The sequence below is a fragment of the Coregonus lavaretus genome (genome assembly GCF_964263955.1).
Source record: "Coregonus lavaretus genome assembly, chromosome: 37".
Taxonomy (NCBI): domain Eukaryota; kingdom Metazoa; phylum Chordata; class Actinopteri; order Salmoniformes; family Salmonidae; genus Coregonus; species Coregonus lavaretus.
The window spans coordinates 19,165,153-19,188,463 of record NC_140024.1 but is presented as its reverse complement, the minus strand read 5'-3'; the positions used below and the strand labels follow the sequence as shown (position 1 = coordinate 19,188,463).

At 45.2% G+C, this 23,311-nt stretch overlaps 2 protein-coding genes across 2 annotated transcripts in view; both read right to left on the bottom strand.

Moving 5' to 3' along the window:
• tub (TUB bipartite transcription factor) overlaps positions 1-4,496 on the bottom strand; it is a gene marked incomplete at its 5' end in the record, with an annotated part of 106,633 nt that extends 102,137 nt beyond the window's left edge. Inside the window, one exon of the mRNA XM_084154686.1 lies at positions 4,441-4,496. Within this exon, the coding sequence (XP_084010812.1) occupies positions 4,441-4,496 (56 nt within the window). The remainder of the gene's footprint in view (positions 1-4,440) is intronic.
• Positions 4,497-12,520: 8,024 nt separating this feature from the next.
• Positions 12,521-23,311, bottom strand: part of rras2 (RAS related 2) — a 36,236-nt gene continuing 25,445 nt past the window's right edge. Inside the window, exons 2-6 of the mRNA XM_084154748.1 lie at positions 18,844-18,931; positions 18,328-18,430; positions 16,983-17,091; positions 15,676-15,794; positions 12,521-13,286 (exon numbers count right to left, since the gene is read on the bottom strand). Coding sequence (XP_084010874.1) covers positions 13,199-13,286; positions 15,676-15,794; positions 16,983-17,091; positions 18,328-18,430; positions 18,844-18,931 — 507 coding nt within the window. The 3' untranslated portion in view covers positions 12,521-13,198. The remainder of the gene's footprint in view (positions 13,287-15,675; positions 15,795-16,982; positions 17,092-18,327; positions 18,431-18,843; positions 18,932-23,311) is intronic.

Here is a 23,311-nt window from a genome sequence, read left to right as displayed (position 1 = left end):
CCCTCCCTCCCTCCCTCTCTCTCTCTCCCCGCTCTCAGACATCACTAGTGTGTCAAACATGGATCAAGCACCACAGTAATGAATGGCTTCCTGGTAGTACACACTTCACAGGCATATGGTTCTGGCATCTCTCCACACAACAGACCATTAATCTTTAAGAGCAGAGCAACCTGCCTCTATTCATTTGCGTGTCATATATATCATGAACACGAAAACATAAAGAATATGTTACTGCCTAGGAGATGTCTGTCTGTCCGTCTCTCTCTCTCTCTCTCTCCCTCTCTCTCTCTTCCCTCTTCTCTCTCTCCCTCTCTCTCTCTCCCTCCCTCTCTTCCCTCTCTCTCTCTCTCTCCCTCTCTCTCTCTCTCTCTCTCCCCTCTCTCCCTCCTTCTCCCTCTCTCTCTCCCCCTCCCACCCTCCCTCGCTCTCTCTCCCCCCCTCTCTTCCCTCCCTCTCTCTCCCTCCCTCCCTCTCCTCTCTCTCTCTCCCCCTCCCTCCCTCCCCCCTCCCTCTCTCTCTCCCTCCCTCTCCCTCCCTCTCCCCCCCTCTCTTCCCCCCCTCCCTCTCCCCCCCTCTCTTCCCCCCCTCTCTCTCTCTCTCTCTCCCCCTCCCTCTCTCTCTCTCTCCCCCATCTCCCTCCCTCTCCCCCCTCCCTCTCTCTCTCCCCCTCCCTCTCTCTCTCTCCCCCTCCCTCCCTCTCCCCCCTCCCTCTCTCTCTCCCCTCTCCCTCCCTCCCTCCCTCCCTCTCTCTCTCTCCCCCTCCATCCCTCCCTCCCTCTCCCTCCCTCCCTCTCTTCCCTCCCTCTCTCTCCCTCCCTCCCCTCTCTCTCTCTCCCCCCTCCCTCTCTCCCTCCCTCTCCCTCCCTCCCTCCCCCCCTCTCTTCCCTCTCTCTCTCTCCCCCCCTCTCTTCCCTCTCTCTCTCTCCCTCCCTCTCCCTCTCTCTCCCTCCCTCTCCCCCTCCCTCCCTCTCTTCTCTCTCTCTCTCTCCCTGCCTCCCTCTCTCTCTCTCCCCCTCCCTCCCACCCTCCCTCCCGCTCTCTCCCTCTCCCTCTCCCCCTCTCTCTCTCTCTCTCTCCCCCCCACCCTCCCTCTCTCTCTCTCTCACCCTCCCTCTCTCTCTCTCTCTCTCTCCCCCTCCATCCCTCCCGCCCCCCCTCTCTCTCTCCCCCATCTCCCTCCCTCTCTCTCTCTCTCACTCTCTTCCTCTCCCTCTCTCACTCTCTTCGTCTCTCTCTCTCCCTCCCTCTCTCTCTCCCTCCCTCCCACCCTCTCCCTCTCTCCCCCTCTCTCTCTCTCTCTCCCTCCCTCTCTCTCCCCCTCCCTCCCTCCCTCCCTGAGAGAAATCGTATGAAGCTGTATGAAACCCAGTAGCTCTCGCTGCAATCTCTTGGGATGCCCAAGCAGCACAGTTACAGTGTCTAGAATACCAATCGCACTGTAAGAGCTTAAGACAGGGGTGTCAAACGTACGGCCCGGATCAGGCCCGCAAACGGGTTTAATCCGGCCCGCGAGAGCAAGTAGGTCAAGCACGTGCAGCCAATGAGCTACTTTGTTTTGCCCGCGATATTTATTACGGCTTCTACTTTTAACATTATGTGCTTTGGCACCCTCATTGCCCCAATATGTCTCTGTCAAAAAAGAGAAAAGTGGACGCAGAGTGCATAGTGTTCCAAGAAAAATGGTCATCCTATTTAATCACGGAATTGAATGGGAAAGCTGTATGTTTGGTGTGTTCAGAGCATGTTGCAGTGCTGAAAGAATATAACCTTCGTCGCCACTATGTGAGTCTTCATGCCGACAAATATGACAACTTTCAAGGACAGCGGAGATGAGAGAAGGTGAATGAACTGTTGGCGGGTCTGAAGAAACAGCAGTCTGTGTTTACTCACAGCCGAGACATCAGTGACGCTGCAGTGAAAGCTAGCTACCTCATTGCTAATGAAATCGCAGTGGCTTCAAAACCATTTAGTGAGGGTGAATTTGTAAAAACATGCATGATGAAGGCAGCGGAGATTGTGTGCCCTGAAAAGCGGCAGGCTTTTGCAAATATCAGCCTGACAAGAAACACAATTGCAGACAGGATTTCTGATCTTTCAGTGGATTTGGACAGCCAGTTGAAGCAAAAAGTAAAGTCATTTATTGCGTTTTCGGTTGCAATTGATGAAAGCACGGACATTACAGATGTTGCACAACTGGCAATTTTTTCATCCGCGGAGTTGATGACACATTGACCGTCACCGAGGAGTTCGTGGAGTTGGTGCCGATGACAGATACAACGACAGCAGCTGATATTTTTACCGCACTCGTCGGCGCGCTGGACAGGGTCGGAGTGGACTGGTCCCGCGCTGTCAGCCTGGCTACAGATGGTGCGCCCTAAATGATCGGGAAAAAAGCAGGCGTTGTGACAAAGTTCAGAGAGAAAGTGCAATCTGCAAATGGAGGACGTGATTTTTTGACTTTTCACTGTATTTTGCACCAGGAGGCTTTGTGTTGCAAGTCATTAAAGATGGATAACGTCATGAAGGTGGTCATCCAAACTGTTAATTTAATCCGATCCAGAAGCCTGAATCACCGTCAGTTTGACAGCCTTCTCAGAGAGAAAGACCACATCTATGGCCTGCCATACCACACTGAGGTAAGATGGTTAAGCCGAGGTGCTGTGCTGAGGCGTTTCTTTGATTTACGAGAAGAAATTGAACAGTTCATGGAAGAAAAGGGCAAACCAGTGTTAGAATTTCATTCCGCAGAATGGATGCCGGACCTTGCATTTATGGTGGATGTTACAGAGCACCTGAATAACTTGAACAAACAGCTGCAAGGGCGCAACAAAGTTGTCACGCAGTATTATGACAGCATACGTTCTTTCAAGTTGAAGCTGTCATTGTGGGAGACGAACTTGCCGGTGGTGATGCAGCTCACTTCCCCTGTCTGAAAAATGTGTGCGCGACCCAACATGTGGCAGACATGAAGCGGTTCAAAGATAAAATAACTGGACTGTTACGGGAGTTTGAGCAACGCTTTCAGATTTATGTTTATATGTTTTTATGTTGATGTGCTATTGTTTTTAATTGATTTTATTTTATTTGTATATTTAACCTATTCTTGACTCTGTGGTTCTTGCACTTGTTTGGGGAACAGGATTTCATTATTTTTATCTACATTTCTGCCTGAGAAATGACACCCTGATATAGTTCTGTGATCTGTGAAACAGTTCTGTTAATCACTGAGGCATTGTGTGTTTGTGTGTTCTTTTTCTTTAGAATTTTCAAATAAACTTGATGTGTTTTATGATTAATAGTGATGTTGTGCTTGTACTATTTTGGACACACTGTCCTCAGGCTCCAGCTTTATGTTGTATGTTGATCGTATTAAAACAAAGAAAACAATCTGAAGTTGTTGTTTTTAAGTTATATATACCATGATTTTTCCGGTCCGGCCCACTTGGGAATAGATTTTCCTCCATGTGGCCCCTGAGCTAAAATGAGTTTGACACCCCTGGCTTAAGAGAACCTGGGCACAAGCATCCCACTGGGCACAGATGTCAATTCAACTTCTATTCCATGTTGAAATGACGTGGAAACAATGTTGATTCAACCAGTGTGTGCCCAGTGGGATGTTGCTTACTGACTGACTGTGAGTGCACTCATGTTGTCTGCTGACCAATAAGGAAAGACTTTATAGTCAGAACATAAAGACTAGCAAGCATTGCTCTGTACTGTAGCTGTTTGATGCAGAAATGGAAGGAGAAGCTATTTCCCCACTTACTGTATGTGTGCTGACAAAGCTTACTACAACTCACAGCTCTACTGAAAGGAGTGTATTTCATCTGACCATGAGTTTAAAAAAGAAAAGAAAAACCAGCCTACCTTAAAGCTTGTCTTGTGAAAATCTAAGTTACAGAACGTACAGGCTCCTAGCATCCTTCACACTGTATTTGTTTCAGGAAATCAACATTGACCGGAAGCAATATTGTTGTAGTATCACAGACAAATCACTGCTCCGACACACACACACACACACACACACACACACACACACACACACACACACACACACACACATTGATTTAGGCAGTAGGCTAGGCACCACTTGGTCACATAGGCAACTAACTTATCTAGGTCATATCAATTTATCATGCCAATGTCAAAAATGCATCATGATGACAAGTGATTTACAGTGTAGAGTGCATGACAGCCTGATAAATATTCTATCAATATCAGGATTGCACCCAATTACAGCACCTGTCAATGTATATATACGCCTAGACTAGGCTACTGTATTTAATTGGTTTTCTAGGTTGGTTTATCAATCACAACCAACTTCTTATTAGATATGACAATGGTAGCCTACTAAACAAAGGCATAGGAGAGGTTCTGGTGGCAAGTTGGTGATATCAGCTCGCGTAACAAGGTAAATGTTGACAAAGGATAAGCGCTTACCTGTCGTAACTCCATCGACTGTATGACATGCTCCTGTTGCTGCTAACTCCTTCCATGACTTCTACGGGGTGTTGCTAAATAGGGTTCAACGTGACAGGAAAATAAAACCTGGGTTTAGATATCACGCCGAGATTTCCCACCAGTTCTAGCGTTTCCTCCTCGAACGAATGGGAGTTGAGATATGATGCACAGGGATTCACTTTCTATAGGCTATACCATTTGGAATGAGAAGGGAAAAAATCAGTGCGCGCAAGTTGACAAGCTTGTCAATAATTTGACGAATGCATTGGTTGCTCCTTTGGTCATCTCCCAATGTATTTCGATTAAATACATCATCTTGTAATTTTTACATCACAACGAGCAAAAACATCACATTTCACTTGTATTTCATTAAAATATGTATCATCTCCATCCTCTGTAACAGTATCCCCCAGATTGTAACGCCCGTTGGTCTCATCTGGTGATGATGTTGGAAAGGTGCAGCATTGTGGTCCTCTGTAGCTCAGCTGGTAGAGCATGGCGGTGTAACGCCAAGGTAGTGGGTTCGATCCCCGGGACCACCCATACGTAAAAATGTATACACGCATGACTGTAAGTTGCTTTGGATAAAAGCGTCTGCTAAATGGCATATTATTATTATTATTGTGATTTGAATTATTATCTCCATTTGTTGGCCTGCCATTCATACCATCATGATTTAATTATTCATGGTCAGTTTTGAACTCCTTGGGCATGATTGATAGCCTACACATGCTTATATATTCATGTTTTTTTTCTGGTTGCAATGAGAATGAAATATCATTTTCAGGCATATACAAGTGGTCAGAGTTATCTGTTGATATTACTTGGCCTTCCGGGAAGACATACCTTCTGTAAAACTGTCTTTGCTTCAGAAAATCAACATTGACCGAAAGCAATGCCTTAATAACACAGAGAAATCACTGCTTCTGTACACACAGACACACACACACACGTGCGTACACACACACATTTTTCTAACAAAATCAAATATATGTATTAACACTGATTGACAACATAAGCCAGTTACAGAAAGCATGGGTTGAATCTTTTTGGGTTGTGTCTGGAGGTGTTTGGCACATAGGCTTATTATTGCCTTTAATACAACTTGTTGACCCTGAATCCCTTGAACTCTCCTTGATGGCTCAGAGGGGGAGAGAGAGAGAGATGTGATGAATGCCTGACAGCCAATGTCCCTTAGGATTGGCCTTGAAGTTCACTTAGCAAAGGCATTGAAAAAGTAGAGTGATAGTTGCCAATTCGGAGCAGTCATATAGTTCAAACTAGAACATAATTACACTGAACAAAAATGTAAACGCAACATGCAACTATTTCAAAGATTTTACTGAGATACAGTTCATATAAGGAAATCAGTCAATTGAAATAAATTCATTAGGCCTTAATCTATGGATTTCACATGACTGGGCAGCCAATCAGAATGAGGTTTTCCCCACAAAAGGGCTTTATTACAGACACAAATACTCCTCAGCACCTGTGTAATGATCATGCTGTTTAATCAGCTTCTTGATATGCCACACCTGTCAGGTGGATGGATTATCTTGGCAAAGGAGAAATCATCACTAACAGGGATATAAACAAATTTGTGCACATTTGAGAGAAATTAGCTTTTTGTGCGTATGGAAAATTTCTGGGATTTGTTTTTTCAGCTCATGAAACATGGGACTAACACTTTACATGTTGCGTTTATATTTTTGTTCAGTGTATATAGCCCACTCCTGCCAAGGCCAAGCCCAACTCATAAGATTTCACAACATTTCTAACAGCACAGTAGGATTGAAAGAGAGTGTGCGGATGAATAAAGAGGTCCCTCATTATGAGGTACATTGAAAGTTCACACAAAAAGCTGTGTCAGTTACAAGAAAGAGGTAAATACATATAATGGTCATCAGATTTTCTAAAGCAGCTGGTTTGGATGCCTGCCTTCTGGACTGTGACTTTGAGCCAAATGCAAAGCAAGATCTTTCTTTGGGACATTGAGAGGGATTGCGATTCGCCTAGGAAGTGTGGATGAGTGGACACCCTCCCTTTCTCCTGCCAAACCCCAGTGTCAATGGATAGACACTATGAGGGGGGAGGCGGTGGGCCTTGGCAGTCTCAATAGGGGTCCCTCAGAGGCATGGTGAATCAGACCCAAACTCAATAGACAAAGGGGTTGACTCCCTGACAACTGGGACAGGCAGCTCAGACAAACCGTGAGAGTTTGGGGATGTGCAGTAGTCCACTGAGTCATGACTTTAAAAAACACGAGGCAGCTGGGAAATTGTGTCCCAGTGAACGGTTGAGATTATACAATGCCATGTAACGATTATACAATGTCTTGTAACCTTTCCAAAGAAATCTCCCATTCCCTCCAGAGAAACTCAGCATGACTACTGATTGATGATGGTGCTGGTGAACGAGGAACAGAATTCTCTTTGATTTAATTAGGTGATTTGCAGTAATAAAGGGTGCCATTGAAATCCTTGTCCTTATTAGTGCCCACATTTTAGGCTTTTGAATACAGTAGAGTGAGTCAGCAAAACACAGGTGGAGGGTATGAAACCAAGTGGTAACCAAGTGGATGCAGAAATCCATTAAGAGTGTCACTCAAACATAAAATGCCTACAACAACATGATATTTGTGTATTTTGTCTCATGTTGATGTGTGGGCTTTCATTACTATTCAATTCTGAGTTTTCAAGATGGGGTTCTAGTTTGAACCATGTTAAAAGACAAGGAATATCATGCACCATCATCAATGATACGTCCAATCGACAGTTTTACGAATTTAAGAGGCACCGCACTTCCCAACATATATCCTATCTCGTCTCCCTCTAGTGTAGACAATGACAGAGAACAAATCAAGGAACAGGAGAGAGAGAGGGAGAGAGATGACACGTGTAAGGGAATTGTGCCCTCCCAATACTTACTATTTTCTCTGTGTCCCATTCCCTTAATCTGAAATGAGAAACTGTAGTATAGCTATTCTCCGACCCTCTCGCCTCACATTTGTGGTGGAGCTGATAATCACTGCAGCAGATAGTAGCTGGACATCACTGAGCACACACACAACTGTTGGTGTCACACCTTTGGATGAACCACATTAATGTGTGTGCGCAAGCACAGTGCTTGCAGTTGTGTGTACATGTGGGAGAGATGCAGTATACATCACTGTGTGTTCATCTCTACAATGGAAACCCTGAGGGCAAAACAGACTGTAATGTTCCGTGATACTTCGGTGAGAAGAACTGGAGTTATTCACCCAGAATTGCTGCATTGTCTGAGATCTCTACTCCTCTCCCTGCTTCAGTCTTGCACCTTCAGAGCCCTGCACATCCTCTTCTCTGAGTACAGTACCTGAGTTCCTCTGACTGGAGTATAAATGTGGTTGAGACAGCAGCCAGGTGGATGTCGTATACTGTACAGTAGTATGCATGAGGAGGATCCATCTCTCTGTGCATCCATAGCTGCTCTGTATTAAAGTAACAAGATACTGCTGTGCTGCCAGTAAGGCACAGAAAATTAAGGACATCCTAAGGTCTCCCTCCCTCCCTTCCCTCTGTGTATTTGATCAAAGGCCTGGAGTTGAGCAGAGGTCTACAGCCAACTGAGACATATCTCCAGATACAGCCTTTCATGCATTATTTATCTGAGAATTAAGGGGGAAATGTCTCCTGAGCCCAACTGCCGCCTGGTCTAAGCCTTGCTTTCATTTCTGCCAGCAGATAGAAATGAATGAGATCCAGTTGATGAAAATAATGTCCTCTGCGTGACTTTTTAGAAGCCATAACAGATCCAACCTAACTCCACAAATATCACCAGAAATGATTTGACAGCCGTGGGTTACAGAGGCCCAGCAGTGACAAATGTGTGCCCCCTGTGTCTCTGACTTTCTCTTTCTAGGTACAGAGACCCTGGCCTGCAGTGACAAAGCTCTCTCTGACTTGTGTAGTGACTGTGTAGATTGCTACAGATGCTATGAATGAGTCCAAGCATAATGTGAGTGGATTGCCATTGCATCTGTTCCCCAGTCAATACAATAATTTAGATAATGTAGAACCAGTCAAATGACTTACTACTACAGCTCATCTTGACTTCCAGTAGCCTACACAGCAGACGTTCAGAGGCTATGTATTCAGACTCATGCACCACATTACGTAGGATTTCTCCAGTATTCAGCCGTAGCAGTCAGAATTATACATTGTATGGTTATTTGGTGACAAAGCCAGGTAGAATGGTTATAGCATTTAAATGACTGTGTTTGACTTGAGTGCACTACACACTGTATTGTTCCCAGCCCAGCAACACCACGCAGATGACTCAGAGTTAAGGCCACCGTGAACACACAGCCAAAAGTAGGAATTATCTTCAAGGGTTCTTTCAAACCAAATCTCACAGTGATCCTCTCGATTTATGAGACATTTGTGCAGGGTGCTATGGCAACCATGGCCCTGTCCCGCTATCTCCCCTCCAGAGTTGTGTGTTACATTCTGGAGCCGGCTAATCAGAGGTGAAGAATTGAAGTGCTGCCTGGCGTCTGACCCCATATTTCTGCCGTGATGATGGAGATGACCAGAATAACATGACCCTCAGCCAGAGGTGAACCACAGGTCACACTTACCCTCCATACAAGAACACATCTCTTCCTGTTAGACAGACCCAGCTGGAAGACAATAAGCTTTAGTAGAATGAGTTAAATCACTAATAAGATAGAGACGTTTTCACGTAGACAATTTAGAGGTGGTGTTAATGTTGGAATGTTATTAGTGAAGATATTAGTGGTCCATCCTCATTATGACAACAGGTGTTCAGTGGGTCTAAAAGAATGGAGTCTTCTCATCTTATTCCTCTTAGATTGGATACATCCATTTTCTCAAAGGAATATCTGCCAACACAACTGTTATTGTTCAACCTCTCTTCACAAAACAAGGTCAACAATATATGAAGTTCACCAAATACAGGACTTCTCGGAAAACAAAAAACAGAAGGAATATTCTCTATTATAGTTGGCTGAATGACAGATTTTATTATAGCACCAGAAGCTATACATGGGGCAAGGGGCATGGACGTGAAAAGAAAAACAATAGAATGAATTTAATGTACTGTACATAAAGTCTGCCAAAAGAGGGGAGGTGGTACTTTCAGACTCCACCAGTGAGCAGAACACATGATTCTGTGACCGAATCCTTGACCTAGAGAACAGTGAAGACCCAAACCTTGACCACAATCCACCCTGCCAGTAGGTCAGGTGGGCTGAGTGGAGGTGCTCAGCCAACACATTGGTTGACATTTGCAGTATGGGCATTGGGCAAGGTAGTGGGGAATGGTCAAGGAAAATGTGTCACCAACACCAAGAACTCTTGGAAGATTAGTCCATATAAGGACTAAATAAGATCCTAATCAAATCAAATCAAAACCACCAGAGGAGGAAAGGTTCTGGACCACAGGTTGGTCAAGAACCAATGTAGCAAATGTAGGCCTAGAGTCTTCATCAGTTCAAAACCAGCTAAGGGAATTATACATTCCTCTTTACATATACACACAGCTGTGCTGTGAGAGCATATTCACTTACAAACATATAAAAAATACTTGTCAACTAGTTTGATAAGAAAATAATGTATAAAAGTATAAAGTAAAAACATTTAATCAAGTCCATCAAATAATCACTTTCATCTTTTTCTTTTTGTCTTATATTACATGATGATATAACTACAATAGTTCATTGGTTTCTATTAAGCAGAAATACAGATCATATGGAAAATGATGACAAGACAACAGAATGTGTGAATTGTCTTGATGTTAACTTTAAAGGTGAGAGGTCAGGTGATGTAATGGCAATGATGTAACCTCCATGTGACTGTGGGAGTCATGGAAATAGCTCCAAACTGGCCCAGAGTCACACCAATAACCTTGGAGAGAACATGAACACATCTCCATGAATCATTGAAGGCGGTGTGTAACAAACAACCATGTCATTGGAATGAAGTTACAGTTTGTTTAGAAGTGAGCTTCAACAGCTCAATACCTCTGTCTACTTTAAGTAATACCTATGTTCCAAAAGAGAGCCAAATAGATGAAAGAAAAATCAATGTTCAAACTGAAAGGGATTGATTTTAAAAGATATGTCAGAGAGGAGCATTTCTGAAACTGGTTTTCTAATAACATCATTATCAGTGAGGTACATAAATACTACCCATGGTCTCTTGTGCACTGCTTGTCAAATATTTAAAATATGAAGAGTTTAAAATGTTTAATTCTGATTAGGCCAACCTGACTCTGAGATAGTCAACAACAGGTAAGAGTCAGAGAAGAGTTGAACAACTAAATAAATAAAACAGGTTTGATATCATGGAATTAGAAGCCTCGGATATAAACCTTACAATGCAAATACAGTAAACATTCCATATTTGGCCACTGAGATGAGTACAGAATCCATAGACATAGAAATGGATCCGCTGCCGACGCTGGAAAGTTAAGTCGTCATAATAACTTTAGGGCTATCTAGGTATATACTGTACAGTGTACATACAGTGGGGGAAAAAAGTATTTAGTCAGCCACCAATTGTGCAAGTTCTCCCACTTAAAAAGATGAGAGAGGCCTGTAATTTTCATCATAGGTACACGTCAACTATGACAGACAAATTGAGGGAAAAAAATCCAGAAAATCACATTGTAGGATTTTTAATGAATTTATTTGCAAATTATGGTGGAAAATAAGTATTTGGTCACCTACAAACAAGCAAGATTTCTGGCTCTCACAGACCTGTAACTTCTTCTTTAAGAGGCTCCTCTGTCCTCCACTCGTTACCTGTATTAATGGCACCTGTTTGAACTTGTTATCAGTATAAAAGACACCTGTCCACAACCTCAAAACAGTCACACTCCAAACTCCACTATGGCCAAGACCAAAGAGCTGTCAAAGGACACCAGAAACAAAATTGTAGACCTGCACCAGGCTGGGAAGACTGAATCTGCAATAGGTAAGCAGCTTGGTTTGAAGAAATCAACTGTGGGAGCAATTATTAGGAAATGGAAGACATACAAGACCACTGATAATCTCCCTCGATCTGGGGCTCCACGCAAGATCTCACCCCGTGGGGTCAAAATGATCACAAGAACGGTGAGCAAAAATCCCAGAACCACACGGGGGGACCTAGTGAATGACCTGCAGAGAGCTGGGACCAAAGTAACAAAGCCTACCATCAGTAACACACTACGCCGCCAGGGACTCAAATCCTGCAGTGCCAGACGTGTCCCCCTGCTTAAGCCAGTACATGTCCAGGCCCGTCTGAAGTTTGCTAGAGTGCATTTGGATGATCCAGAAGAGGATTGGGAGAATGTCATATGAAACCAAAATATAACTTTTTGGTAAAAACTAAACTCTTCGTGTTTGGAGGACAAAGAATGCTGAGTTGCATCCAAAGAACACCATACCTACTGTGAAGCATGGGGGTGGAAACATCATGCTTTGGGGCTGTTTTTCTGCAAAGGGACCAGGACGACCCGTGTAAAGGAAAGAATGAATGGGGCCATGTATCGTGAGATTTTGAGTGAAAACCTCCTTCCATCAGCAAGGGCATTGAAGATGAAACATGGCTGGGTCTTTCAGCATGACAATGATCCCAAACACACCGCCCGGGCAACGAAGGAGTGGCTTCGTAAGAAGCATTTCAAGGTCCTGGAGTGGCCTAGCCAGTCTCCAGATCTCAACCCCATAGAACATCTTTGGAGGGAGTTGAAAGTCCGTGTTGCCCAGCGACAGCCCCAAAACATCACTGCTCTAGAGGAGATCTGCATGGAGGAATGGGCCAGAATAACAGCAACAGTATGTGAAAACCTTGTGAAGACTTACAGAAAACGTTTGACCTGTGTCATTGCCAACAAAGGGTATATAACAAAGTATTGAGAAACTTTTGTTATTGACCAAATACTTATTTTCCACCATAATTTGCAAATAAATTCATTAAAAATCCTACAATGTGATTTTCTGGAGAAATAAAATCTCATTTTGTCTGTCATAGTTGACGTGTACCTATGATGAAAATTACAGGCCTCTCTCATCTTTTTAAGTGGGAGAACTTGCACAATTGGTGGCTGACTAAATACTTTTTTCCCCCACTGTACTTGTATACATGTTATGTTCATATTTTTCAAACCAAACTCATCAACCTTACACGCTGTACTGTGGCGATTTAATAAGTCATTAGAAATGCGCTTTCAAAATCACAACAAATTTCACTTATGTACAGTAGCGGATTAGCACATGGAAGTAAAAACGGATATGGTATGACATACACAAAGCTTCATAAGATCATCTCTTTCTCTATTCTGATGAGAAACTGGTAACTAACAAACCTCTCATTGACATTCTGGATATATATATTTCTCATTCAATCTCGGCAGAAAGTACAAATGTCACTACAAGGCAAGAAAAAGTCCTTCAGAATACAAAAAATTATATTGTTTAGCTGATTTAAGAGGCAATGTTTAGTGTTAGGACTTTCTCATATGAATTTGATTAATGTTGAAGGTCAAGTGGTGTTTTTTTAACATTTGGCGTTGTCAGTTTCTTCTAGAAGTGAAGTCCGGGAGCTGGGTGGGGGGCAGCAGTTCCTGGTAGCTACCACAGGAGTCATGCACGTGGAGAAGGCAGCGCTCAGCCATCCATACAGGATGTCATGTCAGGCAGGGGGCGGGGACTGGTGACAGTAGCTGGGTGAGTGACAGTGATAAGGCCCACTCAGACGATCACACAATGACAGCCACTCTTGTCCTTTTCTTTCCGCGTGGGTTCTGGCGAGGGTGGGCATTCCTGTTCCTGGAATTTCCTGTGAGGAGAAAGTACATTATTACATTATGAGTAAGCAGAGATAGAAGGATTCTAACAAAATAATCTGACTCATAACATCATAAAGCAACAATTGTTTTGTTCTTCCTTTGAAAAAACTATAATTAATTGCATTCAGTGTAGGTGAGATCACATCCTGTAGTTGTCTTCATAGAAATGGTATTCCTTTACTTCTACAGATAGATCATTGACATTAGGGCGTTCTCACATATGAGATTCGGTACCCTGGTTCAGTTTTCTGGAGCATTTGTGAGAATTCTACAGAATACATTTTGATTTCACAAGACCTGAAAATAACAGTTTCAGGGTGTAATTAGTAAGACGCACATTCTACATCAGTGTTTTCCAAACCTGGTCCTCCATTACCCCCAACAGTACAAATGTTTATTGTAACCCTGGACAAGCACACCTGATTCAACTTGTTAACTAATCATCAAGCCCTCAATGAGTTGAATGAGGTGTGTTTGTCAAGGGCTACATTGAAACTGTGTTCTGTTTGGGGTACTCGAGGACCAGGGTTGGGAAACACTGTTCTACATGATGTCAGCAAGCTAGCTTGTTTACAACGAGCAAAAAAGTTCCACGCGACTCGCACTGCCGTGTCAATACCTGGTCCTCTAGTCCTGGATCTTGGACCCGCTACTGACGCAGGACCAGGATTCGTTTCAGCTAGGGTTAGTTTCTGTTTCACACATGCTTTATAGCTCAGATCACGGTACCAAACGTTCCAGGGTCCGGATCATAAGCGGCAGGTAGCTTAGTGGTTAAGAGCGTTGTGCCAGTAACCGAAAGGTCGCTGGTTCTAATCCCCGAGCCGACTAGGTGAAAAATCTGTCGATGTGCCCTTGAGCAAGGCACTTAACCCTAATTGCTCATGTAAGTCGCTCTGGATAAGAGCGTCTGCTAAATGACTAAAATGTAAAATAGGCGGATATGTGAAAGTGCCCTTAGTTATATTCCATGTGGAAGTATTGCATAAAGCACCTTTAAAATGTACCTGAGAAAGACAGACTAGTGCCAGTGAAGGAACAAAAGCTGAAACTACTTATTTCCTTCAACCCATTGTCACTGTATTCAGTATAGTAGGGTTGTGCTGCCACCTACAGTCAGTAATGAATCTAAACAACTCTACAGTCAGTAATGAATCCAACCACCTGATTACTCTAACCAACTCTACAGTCAGTAATGAATCCACCTACCTGATTACTCTAACCAGCTCTACAGTCCGTAATGAGTCCACCTACCTGATTACTCTAACCAACTCTACAGTCAGTAATGAATCCACCTACCTGATTACTCTAACCAGCTCTACAGTCCGTAATGAGTCCACCTACCTGATTACTCTAACCAACTCTATAGTCAGTAATGAATCCAACCACCTGATTACTCTAACCAACTCTACAGTCAGTAATGAATCCACCTACCTGATTACTCTAACCAGCTCTACAGTCCGTAATGAGTCCACCTACCTGATTACTCTAACCAACTCTACAGTCAGTAATGAATCCAACCACCTGATTACTCTAACCAACTCTACAGTCAGTAATGAATCCACCTACCTGATTACTCTAACCAACTCTACAGTCAGTAATGAATCCACCTACCTGATTACTCTAACCAGCTCTACAGTCCGTAATGAGTCCACCTACCTGATTACTCTAACCAACTCTACAGTCAGTAATGAATCCACCTACCTGATTACTCTAACCAGCTCTACAGTCCGTAATGAGTCCACCTACCTGATTACTCTAACCAACTCTACAGTCAGTAATGAATCCACCTACCTGATTACTCTAACCAGCTCCACAGTCAGTAATGAATCCACCTACCTGATTACTCTAACCAGCTCTACAGTCCGTAATGAGTCCACCTACCTGATTACTCTAACCAACTCTACAGTCAGTAATGAATCCACCTACCTGATTACTCTAACCAGCTCTACAGTCCGTAATGAGTCCACCTACCTGATTACTCTAACCAACTCTACAGTCAGTAATGAATCCACCTACCTGATTACTCTAACCAGCTCTACAGTCCGTAATGAGTCCACCTACCTGATTACTCTAACCAGCTCTACAGTCCGTAATGAGTCCACCTACCTGATTACTCTAACCAACTCTACAGTCAGTAATGAATCCACCTACCTGATTACTCTAACCAACTCTACAGTCAGTAATGAATCCACCTACCTGATTACTCTAACCAGCTCTACAGTCCGTAATGAGTCCACCTACCTGATTACTCTAACCAACTCTACAGTCAGTAATGAATCCACCTACCTGATTACTCTAACCAACTCTACAGTCAGTAATGAATCCCCCTACCTGATTACTCTAACCAGCTCTACAGTCAGTAATGAATCCACCTACCTGATTACTCTAACCAGCTCGTGGAAAGCCTGGTCTACATTCATACGGATTTTGGCTGAGGCCTCCATATACGTCACCTTGAGCTGTCTGGCCAGCTGCTGGCCCTCTTCCTGGGTCACCTGAGGGACGAAACAGGCGCAGGGATACATCTTAGATAAATAGCATGTGCTCTTTTGCATCACCCTGTGCCCCAGCTGGTGAAGGTTTCGCTTTAGGACCAATTGAGTGGTTTCAAATGATCAAACTCTGCCATCTGGGACACAAGGTGATGCCAAACGAACGCGCCCATACATTTTATCACACAGCAGCAGAGAGAGCGAGAACCCCCCTAACATATGACCATTGACAAAACACAAGAATCAGGACACTAGTGACATCTGCTGGTGAGGTTGAGAAACGCATGGGTCAGAGGGTTCACATCCAACTCCTACTGTATACCAGCCAAGACTGGGTCACTAAGAAATATGTAAACAATACAGCGAATGTATGACATTACATTTTCACATGCAAATAGCACCTGATTTCTATGTGCTTAGCTAGAATATTGTTGCTTCTGGTCCGTCCTAAACTATTACGACAAGATTAGAGACCAGGGCCCGTATCCACAAAGCATCTCAGTGTAGGAATGCTGATCTAGGATTAGTTTAGCCTTTTAGTTCATAATAAATAAGATTGTATGCCAGATCCTAGATCAGCACTCCTACTCTGAGACACTTTGTGCATACGGGCCCAGACCTCATTACAAAATAATTTATTCTACTGAACTAAAACAGCTGAACCCATTGATTTGCCAGTAATGGGTAGAATTGAATCATACTCCTCAACCAATATGTTAAAGCCCACATTTAGACTAATTCATTTGAATGAATCATATTGAGTTATCAATTCTAACATTATATTCAGTCAATAAAAACAATTATGACAGTAATTGGTGTGATCAATGCATTTCTGTTTGATCAGATGAGAGAATGTGTTTTATTCCAGCAGGTGACAGTGTAGAGTCATGTGGGAAAGTGAACTGCAGCTGAATGCCAATAAAGGCCACAGAATGAGCCCTCTCCTTTTCACACCCTCCCTCCCTCCTCCTTTCCTCCGTCCCACAATGTTTTTGTTGGTCTCCTTCTCTTTGTCTACCCAAATAGCTCCAGCCACCACCACCACTATCCATTTTCCAATTTCAAAATGTAAATTATAAATCTTGCACATTTTTAAAGCTTGTTGCTTTATAATTACTTTCCTCACATCACCCTAACATGTATGTGTATTTACATTGTAGGCCTCTGGGCGTTAGGAGGACTGCTACTCACCTGTCTCTGGAGCTCCAGATCTGCTTTATTGCCTACAAGGATCATGGGAAATTCATCACGATCTTTGACTCTGAGGATCTGTCTTTGGAATTTGTAGATTTCTTCAAAGCTGTGAAACATAAAGCACACAGCATCACTAGATGCCCCCAGTAAACTCTACACATTACCCAGCCAGAAGGGAGCTTGATTACAACTACAAACTGTTACATAGAGCTCAGAGATGAAGATAAAGCTGAGATAAAGCTGGTGCCTCTGTGGTCCTCCCAGGAATGTTGCCTCGCAGTCACACAAATTAACCCCCCTGCCCTCCCCTCCCCTTCCCCACAGCACCCAAGCAGATGGGGTCAACGTCTCTGTGAATCAGACATGGTGGGTGAAGGGTGAAGAGGGGTGCACAGAGAGAGAAGTCAATGAACTCCTGTGGTGCTGCATGCCTTAATGTTCCAGAAATGTTTGCATGAACATTGTAGTAAAGCCTTGGTGAACTTGTGAGCAGCCTCAGTACAGGCTTGCCTGCCTTCCATTGACCAGGGAGGGGTAGCCCTAAGCAGGTCTGTCCCTTTAAGCAGAGCTTTGCTCCCCGTTGACTTGAAAGGGTTTTAGCGTAATTCAAATATCATGCTAACTTTTTGAACCAAACGGCATACATAAAAATATCCCCCAGAGAGAAAGGGAAACAGAATGTAACCACAAACCCAGGAGTGCATTCTAGTGAATGGCCGATGTCGGGCAGCTTAGCTAGCACATAGTAAACGTGGAGAGACTTGACTAACATAAACGGAGGAAGGAAAGACTGTTTACAGCATAAACACAGGGAGAGAGGGGACCCTGAGGGGGGGGGGGGCTGAGACAAACCACCATCACATTGCTGTACAGGGACCAGGGGGGTGACAAGGGCCCAAAGACTTCCCACCACAACACTACAGGACAGCACATATAGAGGGGATCCATTCATTCTCATCTGGGTGATTTAATGCAGGGTTTTTACACAGAAAACCAAAGCCTTTGAAAAGTGGTGGATGTTCAACGAGAGGTATATGAGAGAGGTAGAAGATGAGAACAAAAGAGAATGACGAAAACAGGTCGGCGAGAACGGAAGTGTGAGAGAACAAGAGAGAGTGAGTGAGAGAGAGAGGAGCAGGCAGACAGACAGAGAAAGAGAGAGATAGACAAAGAGAGAGAGAAGCGTACACCAAGAGAGGAGCAAACAGAGAGAGAGAGAGAGAGAGAGAGAGGGAGAGAGAGAGTGAGAAAAGTGCAGACAGAGATATGTGCAGACAGAGAGAGGCGCAGACAGATAGAGAGAGGCAGCATGGGGGCGGCACGTGACTGTGTTGTCACTCACCTTCCTCTGTCAGTGACTGAGAAGACAAGCAGGAAGCCCTCCCCTGTCCTCATGTATTGTTCTCTCATGGCTCCAAACTCTTCCTGTCCGGCCGTGTCCAGGACTAACAAACACAGGGACAGTCACGTTAGACACACACACACACACACACACACACACACACACACACACACACACACACACACACACACACACACACACACACACACACACACACACACACACACACACACACACACACACACACACACACACACACACACACACACACACACACACACACACACACACACACACACACACACACACACACACACACACACACACACACACACACACACACACACACACACACACACACACACAGTAGTACCTCTCCTGAAAAAGGTGCTGTACAAAACTAAACCCTCCAAGATGAGAACTGTCATCTCCTGTGAAGGCTGGTGTTTCTCAATGAACATTAGTGTTGTGGTCAGATTTCTCCTGTTTGTTTACAGGCTGAGGGTCTATACTTACTGTCAAGCCGGGCCGCCCTCTCGTCAATGACACACTGTTTTGTATACGAGTCTTCAATCGTGGGATCATAGTCAGTGACAAAGTAGGACTGGGGAGAGAAAGAGGGAGAGAGAAAGAGAGAGAGAGAGAGAGAGAGAGAGAGAGAAAGAGAGAGAGAGAAAGAGAGAGAGAGAAAGAGAGAGAGTGAACATGGTGTTCAGTAAGGACTGAGGAGACAGACAGCAGAGAAGGCAGAGAGATAAACAACCAGCATTGGGCTTCTATAGAGTAAACACTCCATCCACTTGTGTTGTTCAGTAACTCGTTGACCTCTACATTACTATGCAGCATGCAGGAGGTAAACACATAATCCTGGCCCGTGTGTTGTGAAAGCCAGGGTAAATACGGACTCACATAACATAACCACTCCACTGTTTCTGAGGGCCACAGGAAAAAGAGGTCATCTGGAGTGTTCATGACCAAAACACTGCTAATGTCAATGACACATCTGTCGTCACCGTTTCAACAATGACACTAATTAGCCGTCTTCCAGAGGCTGGTAATGAAGCAGTGACTGGGACTGCCTGTCTGTCTCCAATGTGAGCAGGAGGCTCGGAGTAGGTAGAGACAGGGCTTGAAGCCATGCATTTTATTATATTTTCTCTGCATGTTTTGTAGGTCTTTTCTGTGGGACTAGTTAAGTGACAGCTGAGAACGACATACAAAGCCTGTCCTATATCAGAGTGGAACACAGTGCACTGGCTGCATGTGGACAGGAGGGGTGTACTCATTGCTGAGCACAACATTACATCACTACAGGTAAAAATATATTTACATTTTAGTCATTTAGCAGATGCTCTTATCCAGAGCGACTTACAGGAGCAATTAGGGTTAAGTGCCTTGCTCATGGGCACAGACAGCTTTTTCACCTAGTAGGCTTGGGGATTCGAACCACCAACCTTTTGGTTACTGGCCCAGCGCTCTTAACCGCTAGGCTACCATGAATAAAATAGCCTAAATTTGTTTAAATGCATGAAACATCTTTCCATTTTCCTTTTAAACAAACTATTGTGACAGGAGTGGCTCTAATCTGGTAGTGGATGAAATCAGTGTATGTGTATTGATTCATGGCACGTGGCCACCTACTTGACTGTGAAAAATATGCAATGCCTTTTTCAGTTAATCCACTGACGTAGATGGAAATATACTGCCTTCTCTCCCTGCCTCTTTCTCTCCCTCAATATACCCCTCTTTCTTCCTACCTACTCCACACACTCTCTAACTCTCTCTCCATATTTCTCCCTTGCACACATAAACTTGCCTCTTCCCATACTATTAGTCTCTCCCTCACATGAACTCGTTCCTTCTCTCTCCACATGCCTCTCCCTCTCCCCCCATACCTCTCCCTCTCCCCCATGCCTCTCCCTCTCTCCCCCATGTCTCTCCCGCTCTCCCTCATGCCTCTCCCTCTCTCTCCCATGCCTCTCCCTCTCTCCCCATGCCTCTCCCTCTCTCCCCATGCCTCTCCCTCTCTCCCCCATGCCTCTCCCTCTCTCCCCCATGCCTCTCCCTCCCCCCATGCCTCTCCCTCTCTCCCCATGCCTCTCCCTCTCTCCCCCATGCCTCTCCCTCTCTCCCCCATGCCTCTCCCTCTCTCCCCCATGCCTCTCCCTCTCTCCCCATGCCTCTCCCTCTCTCCCCATGCCTCTCCCTCTCTCCCCATGCCTCTCCCTCTCTCCCCCATGCCTCTCCCTCTCTCCCCATGCCTCTCCCTCTCTCCCCATGCCTCTCCCTCTCTCCCCATGCCTCTCCCTCTCTCCCCATGCCTCTCCCTCTCTCCCCATGTCTCCCTCTCTCCCCCATGCCTATCCCTCTCTCCCCATGCCTCTCCCTCTCTCCCCCATGCCTCTCCCTCTCTCCCCCATGCCTCTCCCTCCCCCCATGCCTCTCCCTCTCTCCCCATGTCTCCCTCTCTCCCCCATTCCTCTCCCTCTCTCCCCATTCCTCTCCCTCTCTCCCCATGCCTCTCCCTCTCCCCATGTCTCCCTCTCTCTCCCATGCCTCTCCCTCTCTCCCCCATGCCTCTCCCTCTCCCCCTCCCCATGCCTCTCCCTCTCCCCCTCCCCAGTGCCTCTCCCTCTCTCCCCCATGCCTCTCCCTCTCTCCCCATTTCTCCCTCTCTCCCCCATTCCTCTCCCCCATGCCTCTCCCTCTCCCCATGTCTCCCTCTCTCCCCCATGCCTCTCCCTATGTCTCCCTCTCTCTCCCATGCCTCTCCCTCTCTCCCCATGTCTCCCTCTCTCCCCATGCCTCTCCCTCTCCCCATGTCTCCCTCTCTCTCCCATGCCTCTCCCTCTCTCCCCATGTCTCCCTCTCTCCCCCATGCATCTCCCTCTCTCCCCATGCCTCTCCCTCTCCCCCTCCCCCATGCATCTCCCTCTCTCCCCATGTCTCCCTCTCTCCCCCCATGCCTCTCCCTCTCTCCCCCATGCCTCTCCCTCTCTCCCTAGTCCTCTCTGTATGCGCTGCATGCATGCCAGCCGCCATCACGTCCACTTGGCACTGTTCAATAATTCATCAGCGGTCCTGCATATGTCTGCAGCCTGCTCTGCTGCTCCACTGCACTGCACTACACTGCTGACCACGTGCCTGCAGAGAGAAAGAGAAGAGTCTACCTGCCGCTCACACTCTCATTTCTAACCTCCAGAACTTAAGCTTCATGCTCTCCAGTCGCCACAGCCTCAGCTATAACATCAGAGTCCCACTCTCTCTCAGTCTCCTAGAGCTCTACTCTCAGTGAGCCTGTTAACTAGCAGAGACTGGCTGTTCCTCTGCCGATCTCTCTCTCTCCGTGCTGGTTCCCCTGATTGATGAGGCTGCAGTACAGTGCAGGCTCAGAGAGAGAGAGAGCGAGAGCGAGAGAGAGCGAGAGAGATCCAGAAACAGTGCTGGCTGTGTCCAGTAATATATGTGATGGATCATCATATGGCTCATTGGGTACATCACCATTAGCTCCATATTCAACACAGGATTCCTCCCACTGCGGGGTGAGTGACTAACTGGGACAACACAACCACAACAGCCTCCCAGGGTGGGAAGGAGCTTAGCTCACTGATCTTACCAGCACCATTCAGTCTTCACTGTATGTACAATTTGAAGATAGTTACAATTGTGTTTGTGCTATCATGCCAACTCCTTGTCACTCCTTGTCATGCTTAGCTTAACAAGGACAGCGATTGAGTTGGCAAGAGCACAAACAAATCTGGGACCAGGCTACTGAACTTCTATTGTGCTGCCTCACACCACCGTCTCCATGACAACACTAGACAGCCATCACTGCACAGACAGCTGATCCTGTCCAGAGTCCAGACTGACTGGTCAGTCGCTCAATCTGCAGGGGGTCTGAAGTCAGGTCTGCTTGGACACACACGCACACACCCCCCCACACACCTAGCCACCGACCCCCCCACAGTGGACTCTCTTTGCACGGTGTCCTGACCTTCAGTCGCACCTTAACACAGATGCCAGTGGGAACTGAAAAAAACACTCCCTGTTCAAACACTCCTGAAATGCAAATATTATACTCTCAAGTGAATTAACCAACTGCTGCAATGGTAGCTGAGCCTTTTTCATAGAATTACGTTTAATTTGAATTAAAAGCAGCTCTGCAGCAGTAACTTGGAGAGCGGCTGAGGTTAAATCCCTCTTTAACAAAACAGAGTGCTCCTGTAGTCTGACAGAGTTCAGCCAACCCTTCCATAAATTACCTCTGATCCTGTGTGCACCAATTAGACAGCCTTAGACACATTTTCCATATGAGCACCAGTGTGTGTGTGTGTGTGTGTGTGTGTGTGTGTGTGTGTGTGTATAAAGTAGACTATAGAGTAGAGTGTAGAGTAGAGTATAAAGCATGGTGTAGAGTAAAGTATAGAGTATAGAGTGGAGCAGAGTATAGAGTAGAGTAGAGTATAGAGTTGAGCAGAGTGTAGAGTAGAGTATAAAGCATGGTGTGTAGAGTAAAGTATAGAGTAGATTATAGAGTAGAGCAGAGTATAGAGTAGAGCAGAGTATAGAGTAGAGCAGAGTATAGAGTAGAGCAGCGTATAGAGCATGGTGTAGAGTAAGGTGTAGAGCAGAGTATAGAGCAGAGTTTAAAGTAGAGCAGAGTGTAGAGTAGAGTATAGAGCATGGTGTGTAGAGTAAAGTATAGAGTAGAGTATAGAGTAGAGCAGAGTATTGAGTAGAGCGGAGTATAGAGTAGAGCAGCGTATACAGCATGGTGTAGAGTAAAGTATAGAGCAGAGTTTAAAGTAGAGTAGAGTATAGAGTAGAGTATAGAGTAGAGCAGAGTGTAGAGCAGAGTATATAGTAGAGTATAGAGCAGAGTATAGAGCAGAGCAGAGTATAGAATAGAGCAGAGTACAGCAGAGTATACGGTAGAGCATAGCAAAGCAGAGCGGAGTATAGAGTAGAGTAGAGCAGAGTATAG